Below are 13546 nucleotides of genomic sequence, written 5' to 3' on the forward strand. Positions count from 1 at the left end.
CAGCTATTCAACTGAAGGCCTGAGTTATTCTTTGAAAAAATGAACAATATTCTCTGTCAGGTGTTGTGAAAGATCAGCATCTGTACTCTGCTGAAATGGTGGTTCTTGATGTCAAAGAACTATAATCTTTACCAGAAGCACAAAACCATCATTTTGCTGAGCCACAATTTTGAATCGTTTCCGCTGTATTATTTCAGAGTTTCAAGTTATTCAGGTAGCTGACTTCTAAGTAATTACCTTTCAACATGGCTTCATTAATCATAACTAACTCATTCATTAATCATCACTAACTCTGATGTAATGCTTATAAAGGAATTAAGACTTGGGGCAATAAGAGTGCAAGGACTAATACTTAAAACACCAGGAGTATTCTGCTCATCTGATTTCTATATTAACAGATGAACATAAAAGTGTGGTGATTCGTTTCCTAGGGCTGCCAAAACAAAATGCCATAGACTGGGTGACTTAAACAATAGAAATTTTCTTATAGTTCTGGAGGCTGTAAGTCCAAGATTAAGGTGTTGGCAGGTTTGGTTTCATTTGAGGTTTCTCTCCTTGGCTTATAGACTATCTTCTTGCTGTATCCTTACATGGCCTTTCCCCTGTATACACACATTTCTGTTTCTTTGTGTCTGACTTTCTTCTTATGAAGACACCCATATTTGATTAGCTCCTGCCCTAATAACCTCATTTTAACTTAATAATCTCTTTAAAGGCCCCATCTCCAAATATTCCACATTTTGAGGTACTGGGCATTAGAGTTTAAACATATGGATTTGTGGGGGGTGGGGAGGAAATACAATTCATTCCACAATCTGTAGTAACCTGTTCTATTAGTACAAAACATATTTTTAAAGGAATGAGGAAAAAAACTGTTAGAAGCAATTTGAAAACCAGTAGTAAGAAGTTTTAAAATTAAAATTCGGTTAGACCAAATGAGAGCTAGAAAAACTAATATATTAATAACTTTTACTAAACCTCTGAGATAGATATGTGAATATACACACACAGACACATTAGTGATCACAAAAAAAACCTAAAAAATAGGTGTTACCCAACATTTCGGATGATGATAGATACTAAACTTTACTTCAGTAATTCACAAAAGTAAATTAAATCTGTAGAGATATCTGAATTATTAAAAACTATACATTCTACAAATAGTAGCAAAGAAGATGGGTATATACAGTATAATTTAGAACATATTCAACAAAAAAAATTGCTAAATTATGGAACATAAACCAGATGAATTTTAGTTACCTGTAAGAGTCATTTTTGTGCTCTGTATTTCCAGATGATGAGATAACTGTGATGATTGTACATATGACAGAAAACTGTTCACATTACAAACTTAATTCTGTCTTTTGGTATGTAAATGATAATAGGAAAAGTCTTGGTTTTGATGAAATAGTGAAAGTTAAAATCTTCTCCCCATAGTGATTGTCAAAATTATAAGAAAACATGCAATTATTTGGATACTACAATCTGTCAAAATAATTTGATGCATTTTCAAAAATATTTCCTGTTACAATGTAGTTTGTGTGATTTAGAATTAAAAATTCTCATATAAACAATATAAATTGGCAGCTAATACAGTTATATATACAAGTTATATTTTTGCTTCAACAACTTTTGCTTAGTTTTGAAATCCCAGTGCCACTTTGATAAATAATCAGGTAATGATTTGTTTAGAAGTCAAATATTTAAAAGCCATGTCTAGTAATTAACTTTAAGGCTATAGCAATGAAAGTTAGAGTACCATCAATCTGTTTATGCCATGCCTGCATATGTTCATCATTTAAAAATAGAACAATATTCATATTGATGTATTCAAAAAAATGTCAGAGGTAGTTTGAAGTATATAGTCAGATTTTTAAAAAGGGAAAAATCTATTTGATGTGTTTCATAATAACCTTCAACTTCTGAAAATAATAGTGAGTCACGTTCAGGCGAACTTGTAAAACAATTTTAATTTTTACTCAAAATATGAGATGTTATCATTAGCCCTTACATTTGAAAAATGGAGACAATTATATAGGAAAGGAAGGGAAACAAAAGCTATTAGATTTTAAGCTCGTTTCAAAAATATCCAGATAATACAAAAAAACTCCAGATACTTTCCCATTGTACAACACTGTCAAACATATTGATTTTCATACATTTTCTTTATAACATATTACCATTTATTAGGAATAATTTTAGATTTTTTTTCCTAAATGTCATGAAAGCTCCCCAGTAGTACCACCTATTTCATAAACTGACCTGCAGTTTGTTTATTTTTAATCCAATCTATTTGGATTGAAAGAATAAATATCACATACCCGTGGGTCACATTTTATCCCCACCAAATATATTACAATGAAGAAATTCATAGCATTTAACAGCATATTACTGTAATATGATTGGTCACAAAGTATGTTTCTGTGTATACAAATTCTGATAAGACACTTGGAAGGTAGAGGAGAAAAAAAGAAATTATAGGAATAAAGTTTAGCTACATAAACTAATTATTAGATCAAAACTCACCAGATGTGATAAAATTCTAAAGAAACTGCTGAAAAGTACTGTCTCAAATGTGAATTATAATTAGTATTATCTGTCTTAAGAAAATCACCAGCACAGTAGCTGATCTTCTGTGGAAGTAAAGATACAAGGCTTTGTCATTATTCATTAGGCACAGGAAGGAGACTACTACTTCATTAAGGAAAAAATCTAGATTTGAACTGGTAGCCCACCATAAGTATAGTAGAGTTAAACCATCTCCCACTGTAAAATGGCCATATGTTGTATACTTCCAGTTTATTCTAACACTGCAAAGAAGCAAATTACCACCTTACTTACAATAACAAGAAATGAACAAAGTGAAGCAACAACAAAAGAAAAAAAAAAAGTAAAACAATAACAAAAAGAAATCAACAATAACAAAACCCTGGGACGATGAATTTTGTTCGTACCAAAACAATAGTAAGAAACTCATAATTTCTTATACATGGCAGCAGTGCAAATAGCATAGAGGTCCTGTGTACACAATCTCTTCAGTGCAGTGCAAGTTTCTTAACAGCCACCTACGAAGAACTGAAGTGTAGTGAATGTATACAGTGGCTGGTTCACTAACACTATAAATAAGAATGGCCAGTGCCATTATGTTTGCTGGCTGAACATTACTCTTGGGCACTACTTAGTCACTAGAGTTTTTTCTTAACAAGCAGTTTCTTATTAACAAGTTCTCGGCAATAGTGAACTAGAATAAATCTTTCCTGACCTCCTTGGTTTTTAGGACATTTGTTAACTTTCTGCCTCTTTTTAAAACCCCAGTGCTGTTTAATAGGTAGCCACTAAAATGAATTCTTCCCCTTCCAACTTCCCTTTTTTCCTCCTAAGATGGACCCTCTGTAAACCTAAAAACATACAGTAACTTAATATACAAGGTTTCTCAAAGTGCAAAATGTGTTACATATAGTTTCATAAGCTTCATTTAAACAGCATTTAAATTATACAGTACAGTTTAAGATTCCTGTTCATAAGTTATACCACTTAACAACCACTTTAAAGTTTAGCCATAAAAACTAACCCAAGACCTTTTTACACAAGGTTAATATAGTTGAACTGTACAGGCTTTGTTCAGGCCAAAATTATTAATCTTACATTTATCACATATACACATGTATTTTTAAAAGTTCTTTAAATGGTTACATATAGCAAGACGAACCATGAATTATCTTGTAGTTTGGCTTCTGATTTCCACACAAAAACTGTACACAATATAAAAAAAATTACAATACAATTTATTTTATGTCTTTCTGCAAGTTCTGTTCACCCGGTGACTCTTTCGGGAGGGTTCTTGACCGCTGTAGAACCATGCTAAGTTCTTCAATGACCTTTGATGGCAACTTATTATCGGAGTCCAAAACAGCTTTGCCATTGATATCTTCAGTCTTCCTCAATGTCTTTAGGCCTTTATGGCCTTTTTGCTGCCCACAAAGGACTTCAGCCTCTGTGTCTTCTAGACAGTTGAAGCTTCTATGTTTTCTGGTTCGATTTCGAAGTTTATCGTCCCTGTGCTCCAGGCAATGGGCCACAATGGAGGCTCTTTCCTTTAAGGTGCTGTCCCCAGACTCTTGATCACGCTTCTCACTGAGTCGCAGCTTTTCGAGTTCTGCCTTTGCACTCTAAAATACAACAAAATGTCTCACAGGAAAGCAAAATTTGGCATAATTTAAGTTTAAAAAAAATACATTCCATATGAAAGCTGATGTTTCTTATATTAGAGTTTATTTCTATGATTTAGGTTCTAACTTTACTTTGACACAAATGGCATGTCTGAATTTATACATTGATCTTAGAGCTACAAAATCAGCTAAAATGTAGACCATGGAAATTCAATTCAACGTGCATTTAACACAGCACTTCAAAGATGTCTTTCAGGTTATTTAAATGGACTCATTTCAAACTTGCCTCTTTTAATTCACTTCCACATGGATGTGTCGCATGTTTGTGCATCTGTAATTCCTACAGTGTTGTAATCACGGCACGAAGAAAAAAGGTGGCCATGTGAGTCAGGGAAATGCTCTGTACTACAGCCTTTTTGAGATTTACAATACATGCTAGCATATTAAAGAAGCCACAAAGTATTATGGCAGAAAAATCTGTTTAATTTTTCTCGTTTTTTTCCTCTTCCAAAAACATTCAGTGAAATATTTCCTCCCACTTAATATCTATTAGAATTCCACAGATATATTTTTGAAAACACTAAAATGTTTATACACACACACACACACACACACTTTTGTATCAGTGGATTAGAGTACACATTCATTCAGTAAACTATAAGGGCTTACATATACTAGAATTCCATTGTGACAACACCTGCAAAGGTACACAGGTACTTAATTTTTTCTCTCAATTAGAAATGACATAATATTAGTTTCAGGTGTACAACATAATGACTAGACATTTATATACCTTAGGAAGTGATTACCCTGTTAAGTCTAGTAGCCATTTCATACCATACATATTTATTAGAATATTATTGACTATATTTCCTATGCTGTACTTTGTATCTCTTACTGTTTTTATAACTGGTGGTTTACACACACACACACACACACACACACATCTTCTTTATTCTTTCATCTGTTGATGGACAGACACTTAGGTTGCTTCGCTATCTTGGGTATTGTAAATAATGTTGCAGTGAACATAGGGGTGTTATCTATTCAAATTAGTATTTTGGATTTATTTGAATAAATACCCAAAATGGAATTGCTAAGTCATACGATAGTTCTATTTTTAATTATTTTGAGGAACCTCCGTATTGTTTTCCATAGTGGCTACACCAATTTACAATCCCACCAACAGTGCATGAGGGTTCCCTTTTCTTCATATGCTCATTAACACTTAAGAGCCATTCTAACAGGTAATAGCTCGTGATTTTAATTTGTTTCCTTGATGATTAGTGATGTTGAGCATCTTTTCATATGTCTATTGGACATATGTATGTTCTCTTTGTAGAAATGTCTATTTGGGTCTTCTCATTTTTTAATCAGATTTTTTTTTGGTGTTGTATGAGCTCCTTATATATTTTGGATAACCCCTTACTGGATGTATCACTGGCAAACATCTCCTATTCAATAGATTTTTTTCCATTTTGGTGGTTTCTTTTGCTGTGCAAAGCTTTGTAGTTTGATGTAGTCCCATTTATTTTTTCCCTTGTCTGAGAAGATATATCCAAAAAAATATTAATAAGGGTAATGTCAGAGTCTACTACCTATGTTTTCTTCTAGGAGTTTTATGATTCGGAGGAAAGATCTTCAATTTTTACCAGTTTTGTTTAAATACTTTTAAAACTTTCGACATTGTAATATTTTAAAATGTTCTTTGCCAATATGCTGAATCAGCACTTCATGACATTTGAGTTAAAAAAAAAAAAAGTCTTGGTTTAACTATTCAAATATTTCACTAATTAGTATTTCATGGAATTATGTTAAGAGCTTTTAGGAATTTCTTCAAAGTTTGTTTATCAGCTTTCTGGTCTTAATTAAGTATGCCAAAAAAAGGTCTCTGAAATTCCAGATTTGGGATTAAGCAACAAACTATTACATATTCAGTTATCCCCATTCTTTACTGGATACTAGTTGATGTATTTTGATCATAATGGCATTTTTTTTTTTTTTTTTTTTTTTTTTTTTTTTTTTTTTTTTTTTTTTTTTTTTTTGCTCTGCTCCATAACTGATCCTAAAGTAATGTCAGGAGAAGCAGGGGTCATAATAGGGCATATCTACTCCCTATGTTTGCTTCGTTTGTTCGACCTGTGTCTTCTAACTGGGTTCCTAGGAAATGTGACCCTTGGAATTTAAGATTCTAGATTAGCTAAAGAATCTATAGTTTTTCAGAGCAGCTTATTACTAAGAAAACCTATAAGTTCAGAAAGGCAGGAGGGACAAGCTCACGATTTCCTGGAGTCTTATACTTCCTCTTGATTGCATCAGAACAGAAGGCCCAGGTAGGCCACAAAGGTAATTAGCCATTATTTTCAAAACGTTTATGCAAGAGGAATATTACAGTGGGATTAATGTTCAAGGAAAGACAGGCATGGAACAATATTTTTCAAAATCTGACCATTAAATTAAAATAGCTTTAGTCTTTCAAAAGGTAAGCTGTTTGAATTTTTTGCTTTTGAAACAGAAATAATTCCAAACCTAGCCTCTAAGAAAAAATATCTGTTACACACTTTTCTTTTTGCTTTGAGGGACTCATTAAAGGATCTGAAACATGCATTAGTCCCAAAGTATCTAATGAGTTTTGAGTGTAAACAGCCTATGTCCTTTCCTGAAGAGACTGAACTTCAAGGTTAACGACACTTGTGTTCTCCATGCCCCTCAAGGTGAGAAGAAAAACAAATAGCAGCCAAAGACACTTGCCCAATCTTCTCTATTGATGGTCACGGGTCACCTCGCAGTTGCTTAAATTAACTAGGACACTCCTTGGTTCTCAAACCACTGGAATTTGATTGTGTTACTAAAAAGTCTAGTTACCCTGGCTCCAGACACATTCTGCCATAGGCTCCTTCTAAGGCTATAAGAAGTTAACTTGTGAGACTATGATTTTACTACCAGAATTTCCGACATATTTAAAATTGCTTGGCTATTTTAGGGAAAGGAAAATAAGTTGTATTGTGCATATTTCATTGGGTGGTTATTAAAACTAATCATTTAAGAAAGTTCAAAAAATAAACTTCAGAAAGTGCCATAGGGGTTATCCATATTTTTTCGATGTGACTTTTCTTATGCTTTTCAAAGTGATTATTCCAGTACTTTTGAAGCCGATGAAATGTTTTAATGCACTTAATCACAGTAAGACATAAAACAAATACTATAATTAATATAAAAGGAATAAAATCCCATCCTACCTCGATGTTTCTCCGGGCTTGGGTTGCATTTTTCTCCTGCTGGATGGGAATTAGAGGCAAACCTCCGATTTTGGGATTTTTGGTTATAGAACGTTTTCGTTCCTTTCCAGCTGGTGGCCGTATATCATTTTCATGCTGTGGAAACACAATTGCTTGCCGTTGGTGTGTGATTTTATTATGTGGTGTACACCATGTTACATGGTCACTTGACTCCTTTCCCATATATCCAAATAGAACGATCTGCTTTCCATGAGAATGTCATCTGTAATTACGATGCAACTCTGGAGGCAGCATCGCTCGAGGAGGTAAAACTCTTAAGTGGACTGAGCTTTGAGGTCTCAGTTCAATTTCTAAGTTTCAAATACATGCCTTCTCTAACTACTTATCAAGCCAAAAGGGGGAAAATATTTAAGAAAATTGGGAAATCTCTTTGTGAGAGAAAAATAACACACTTGTATACATTTCTAGGCTTTATAATCAAAGTAACTATACATTCACATTTTCTCTACCATAGCTGACTTTAGTGTGAACATAATAATTTGACCTTGTCAATAATTTGACAATCTAAGGCATGTCTACCAGAAAAATTAGCCTTATTGTATGACCTTTTTCATCTAATTGAAGGCCAAAAAAATATTACCTTGTACACAGAAATTTATACTGAAAATCATTGCATAACAGGGTGTGGCACATTTGTTCTCAAATTATTGACTATATATTCCGGCCACTGTGCAATTACAGATATGGTTGAGAAAAAGTTAATTTTGCAACTATGGAGAGAACTATCCATAGGAAAAAATATAAGCTCTTGAATCATAACTCCTTGAGATATGCATATAAAAGTGAATCTACTCCTCAGAAGTTGGGAAAAGAAAATTGATTTTCAAACAAAAAGAAATACAGAATACCAGCTATAAAATGAGCAGCTTACAAATATTATAATGAAATGAAAAACACTTGGTAAACTATATAGCTAAATGCCTACTCTTATTTTCTACTACTCTTAAGATTCAACAGATTTTTGTCCTTATATTGCGGTTAGTATTTTAGTGTAGTGTTTTATAGCACAGAATTCATTTCAACAAATGTTGACCTTATATAATAGCTAATTTACATTGAGTGGCATATGCTAGACTTTGTGCTTATCAATATATATATCTCCTTTAATCCTCGATGATCTTACAGTACAGGTCCTGTTATTACTAGACAGTATATAAGATCTGCCCTTGAATTTTAGTGAAGAGTTTACTTACATTCAACAAATCTACCACAGTAGATTATGCAATATTTCAATCAGAGGGAAAATATAGGCTTCATAATATTATTTTTATGTCAGAGTCCCAAACTTGGTAAAAATTTTGATATTATATAATTAGGATGTTCCCAACATGTAAAGCTGGGAGAAAATTCGCTTGGAAGGAATTAGATAATCCTATGAATAATGCTTACACTTTTACTCAGATGTATCATACAGGTACTAAATGATATTTTGAGGAACCAAAGCGAATGCATTTTTCAAACATTATTTCTTTTTCTGACATGATAAACAATGCTAGGTCTACTGGCTAATTAGTTTTCACTGGATTGATCCAAGAGGTATTTTTCCCTACAGCAACAATCATTAGATCTAAATTCTGACATTTACAGTTATGTGTGACTTCAAAAGTTATACTGCATAGATCATATAGCTGAGAATCACATTTTCATTATTATAACCAATGATCACACCCCCAAATATTCATTTCTCTCCCCCCTTTTTCCCCACAGCTTTACTGAAGTAGAATTGAAAAAACTAAAGATATCTAAAGTATACAATGTGATGTATACTACTGTAAGATATCTAAAGTATACTGTGAGATATCTAAAGTATACAATGTGATGATTTGATACATGTATAACTTTATAAAAGGATTTCCCTCCATCAAGTCAGTTAACACATTCATCACCTATTTACCTATTTTCGTTTGGTGAGAAGATCCAAGTTTTACTTTCTTAACTTTAAATTATACAACAGAGTGTTATCAACTATAGACACCATGTTATACATTAGATCCTCAGACCTTAGTCGCCTTATAACCGAAAGTTTTGTGCCTTTTTACAAATCTCCCTATTTTTCCCAACAATCACTTTTCCACTCTGTTTCTATGAGTCTGACTTCTTTTTTAGACTCCACATGGAAGTGATACCATACAGTATTTGTCTTTCTCTGTCTGGCTTACTTCACTTGGTATAATGCTCTCCAGGTTTATCCATGCTATTGCAAAAGATAGGGTTTCCTTCTTTTTTAAGGCTGAATAATACTCTATTATGTATACACACCACATATTCTTGACCCATTTATCTGTCAACGGACACTTAGGTTGTTTCCACACCTTGGCTATGGTGAATAATGGTCCAATGAACACAGGTCCGCCACTCCTTTTCTGACCCTGATCTCTTGTTTCTATCTAATCACAGTTCATTTACCTACATAGCAATTTCCTTGATAGAATATTTTGTATCTATCACCTGCTTTTTCCTCTGTCCTCAATGCTTCTCATTTTTTTTTTGTTATACCTGACCTTCAAATTTAGAATGTCCCATGGCTTATTTCTCAATCATCTCTTTCCCCTTGTACAACCCTGCTCCCCCCTTCTCAGTCTCCCTCACTCTTACCCAAACCCTGGCTTTCAATACAATCTAAATGCTGGCTTCCCCCAAATCTACATTTCAGCCCCAAACTCTGCCTGGGTTTTTGATCCATACATCCAATCTGCTACTCAGCATATCCATTTGCATGTCTTATAGGCATCTCAAATTTCATGTGGCCAAAACAGAATTCAGTTTTTTCTCTGTCTCTGGTAACATCACCTACATTGGCCAGTAAGTACCCCAACACCAAAAAACTAGGACTCTTCCCTTGATTTCTCCTCCTTTCAAACTTCTATAGCCTATCAATCTTCAAGCCTTATTGGCTCTACCTTTAAATATTCATGAATCTAAATACGTCTTAACAGATCACACTGTCACCACGCTAGTCTGAGCTTATCTTCTTCCACATTGCTGCTTTTCCTGCTTCCATCTTTGACCTCCCCTATAATGCAGCCTCGACAAAGTAACTAAAATTATTTTTCAATTAATATAAATCTGATTACATGTCCTTCCCATGAAAACTCCTAAAGTGGGACTATATGATCTATTCCATCTTCATCTCTTACATCTTCTCTCACACAGGCCTTCATGATGTTCATGGAATAAGCCAAAATTATGGCATCTCAGGCCTTTGCTGGCCCCTATCCCTGAAATACATCCCCCCACCCCACCTCTTACTGCATACCTACATGACTCGCTCCTCCTTTCAGACGCACCTCTCAGCTACTCAGAAATGGATTCCCTGAGAACTTTTCTCAATTAGTGCCCTCCCATACCTCAGTCACGCTGGCTTTCCTTTCCCTTGCTCATTGTACTTATTCAATATTTTACTTTATCACACTAATATCTACTTGAAATTTTGTCAGATTACTTTCTTCTCTCTTTCCTCTTTTACATGTACTAACTGAGCACATACTTTATAAAGGGCATTGGGTTCCATGATGCAGATTACATTCCGGTCTAATAAGATTGACAGAGTCCTTCCTCTCATGGAGTTTACGTTGTATTAGGAAAGACAGGAATGGAAACTCTAAACACACATTCTTTTTAATTAGTGCTACAGTGTTGAAGCACAGGATGTCGAGTGTTCCCACAGCCTAAAAGTCTCACTGGAAAATGGGAGTGTTTCTGAGAATGTGACATGTAAGCTGAAACCTAGATGACTTCTGAGGCCAGGTGAGGATGGGGATGGGTAATAGAAAAGACTTCTAGGCACCAGAAAGACTAATTGTGAAAGGCACCTGCTATTGATTTGTGAGTGTGTGTTGACATATAAATTAACATTTGCTATTTTCCTGTCTCCTTATGGAGATGAGCCATTAAATACTTAAATTCAAAAGGAACTCTATGTTTACATGAATCCTAAGAAATGGAATGAACAAAGGAAAGGTAATCGGGGCTGAGTGGGGCCAAGATAGCAAAGGAGGTGAGGAGGGGAGAAATAACCTGGTCTTGTGAGCAAACTCCACTTCCTAGCTTTTTATACCTTTGTTTTCAACTACAGAGTCGACTGACTCCAATTAGTAAAAGAAAAAAATCAACTTAGATGCACCATGAACACACACCGTAACAGTTTTCAACTTTGGTCCCAACTTTACTAAAATACTTCAAATCTTAGTTTTTAATGTAGGACCTGAATATCTGAATTTTTAATCAGTTGCACACATAAAAAGAAGTCTCTAAAAAGTTAGCAATCAGTCTTTTTCTGTAAATGTATTCCCAGGTAGTAATAGCAGCATCGGGCTGAGAAGAACAGTGTTTATTAACCACTGGAGAGGTTAATTAAATGAACAGAGAAAATGGTTTTAAGAACAAATGACCAGATTTGGGGGTGAATTAACTTCTCATTTGTAAGAGAAACAGGGAAGTACATCCTCAGTAATAAAGAGTGGCAACTTAATCGTTACCAGTGAATTTCAATGTTCTTGTGGGAAGCATTGCTGGGAATTCAGCCAAAGTTGGGGAAAAAACCAATTCTATTAATGAGACTACTGAAACCTTCCCCGAAAGTGAGTCCTCCATGGAGGAGACTGAATGGGGAATTGAGTAGATAGGTTTGCCTCTAGCACTTCTGGGTTTAAAACACTAACTTAATGTATGGTCCTGCGTAAATGATGGAACCTTTGTTAATCTTCATTCCCTCATCTATAAGCAATGCTATGCATGGTCTGTTGCAAGAAATATGGGAGTTAACTCTCTGAAGTACCTAGAACATAATAAGTATTAAAGAAATGTAGGTTCCTGTCCTTGTTTCTGGATTGGCAGGGGTGGGGAGAATAGGAGCTCACAGGAAAAACAGAAGAGAAAACAGCACAATTTGCTAAATGAAGATTAGTGTGGGACTCCAGCAGGATGGCAGCTTAGACAAGGCCTCGTTTCTTACCCTACTGTCTTGAAGCAATACACCTCCTCTAAGCTTAGGAGCTGCTGGGCTGGCTAAAAAGAAACTTCAATGAAGAAAGTAAATTCTCTTACAAAGAGCAATTGATAAATCTGGATTCTCATCTATTAAAAATATACAAACGAGAAAATAAAAGTATATTCATAGAACTCATTAAATGTTACCAGAAACTCACCACCAATCTAACATTTCCTATAAACTGTTATTACACTTCACTAGACAGCTGAAACAGGTATCATACCTGGGCAATAAAGATACTGGCCATCCACTCCATCTGAGTTTGTAAACTATCACAACACAGGTGCCTGCAAAACAAGGTTTATAAAATACGTAATTCAAGAAAACAATGCATTATTCTCCAGTGTATTTGTTTTGGTGATTAAGTGATCGGAAACCCCTTTGGGTTTCTCCAATTAATAATTTAATGCAATAAAAATGGGAACATTTCAGTTTAAGTTGCTTCAGGCTTCTGTTAAGTATATAACATCAAAATAATAGTGTAAATATACTACTAATTTAAATATGCTAGTTTAAATAAAATATATCTAAATGTTTTGATAACTGCTGAACAAAAATCAGCAATATTTTTGCAAAGGTGGAAAGATCAATGTCATTTGCTTTCTCAGGTACATGATGGTGAAATATTTTTCCCCAGAAACTCCGTGCCTAAGAAGAAAAATATGTGCATATTTTCTTAACAGCAGATGTAAAAAAAGAGTCTAAGACAGTCTCTATCATTATGATGATAAACATTAAAACTCACGAGACTCATGAAAAATAAATTAAATAAAAAACCACTGCATGTCTAACAACACTGATTCAGTAACCTTTTATTGAAAACCTATACATAACAGAGATCCTACGCTCAAGGTTCACATAGTCCATGAGGGAACCCAGACATGTAAACAAATTAAACACAGCGAGAAAAAAAGAAAGCTGAACACACAATAGAAACAGCACACTTGGGGATGAGACAGAGGATATTTCCTATAAGATGAAAATTTTGCGACTGCTGTTAAAATAAGAAAATGGACATTTTAATGTAACTACAGTTTTTTGTATTCCTCTATTAAAAACAATTTAGAAAAATGTTAAAATTTCGGAAT

At 34.2% G+C, this 13546-nt stretch overlaps 1 protein-coding gene across 5 annotated transcripts in view; it reads right to left on the bottom strand.

Moving 5' to 3' along the window:
• Nucleotides 1-1944: 1944 nt before the first annotated feature.
• The window catches only part of ARAP2 (ArfGAP with RhoGAP domain, ankyrin repeat and PH domain 2), a 163807-nt gene continuing 152205 nt past the window's right edge, over nucleotides 1945-13546 (bottom strand). For all 5 annotated transcript variants that reach the window (XM_036227596.1, XM_036227598.1, XM_036227594.1 and 2 more), the window contains 3 exons: nucleotides 12682-12745; nucleotides 7409-7543; nucleotides 1945-4169 (listed from right to left, as the gene is read on the bottom strand). In XM_036227596.1, the coding sequence (XP_036083489.1) occupies nucleotides 3786-4169; nucleotides 7409-7543; nucleotides 12682-12745 (583 nt within the window). In that variant the 3' untranslated portion in view covers nucleotides 1945-3785. The remainder of the gene's footprint in view (nucleotides 4170-7408; nucleotides 7544-12681; nucleotides 12746-13546) is intronic.

The sequence above is a fragment of the Rousettus aegyptiacus genome, unplaced genomic scaffold, assembly GCF_014176215.1.
Source record: "Rousettus aegyptiacus isolate mRouAeg1 unplaced genomic scaffold, mRouAeg1.p scaffold_m13_p_10, whole genome shotgun sequence".
NCBI classification, from domain to species: domain Eukaryota; kingdom Metazoa; phylum Chordata; class Mammalia; order Chiroptera; family Pteropodidae; genus Rousettus; species Rousettus aegyptiacus.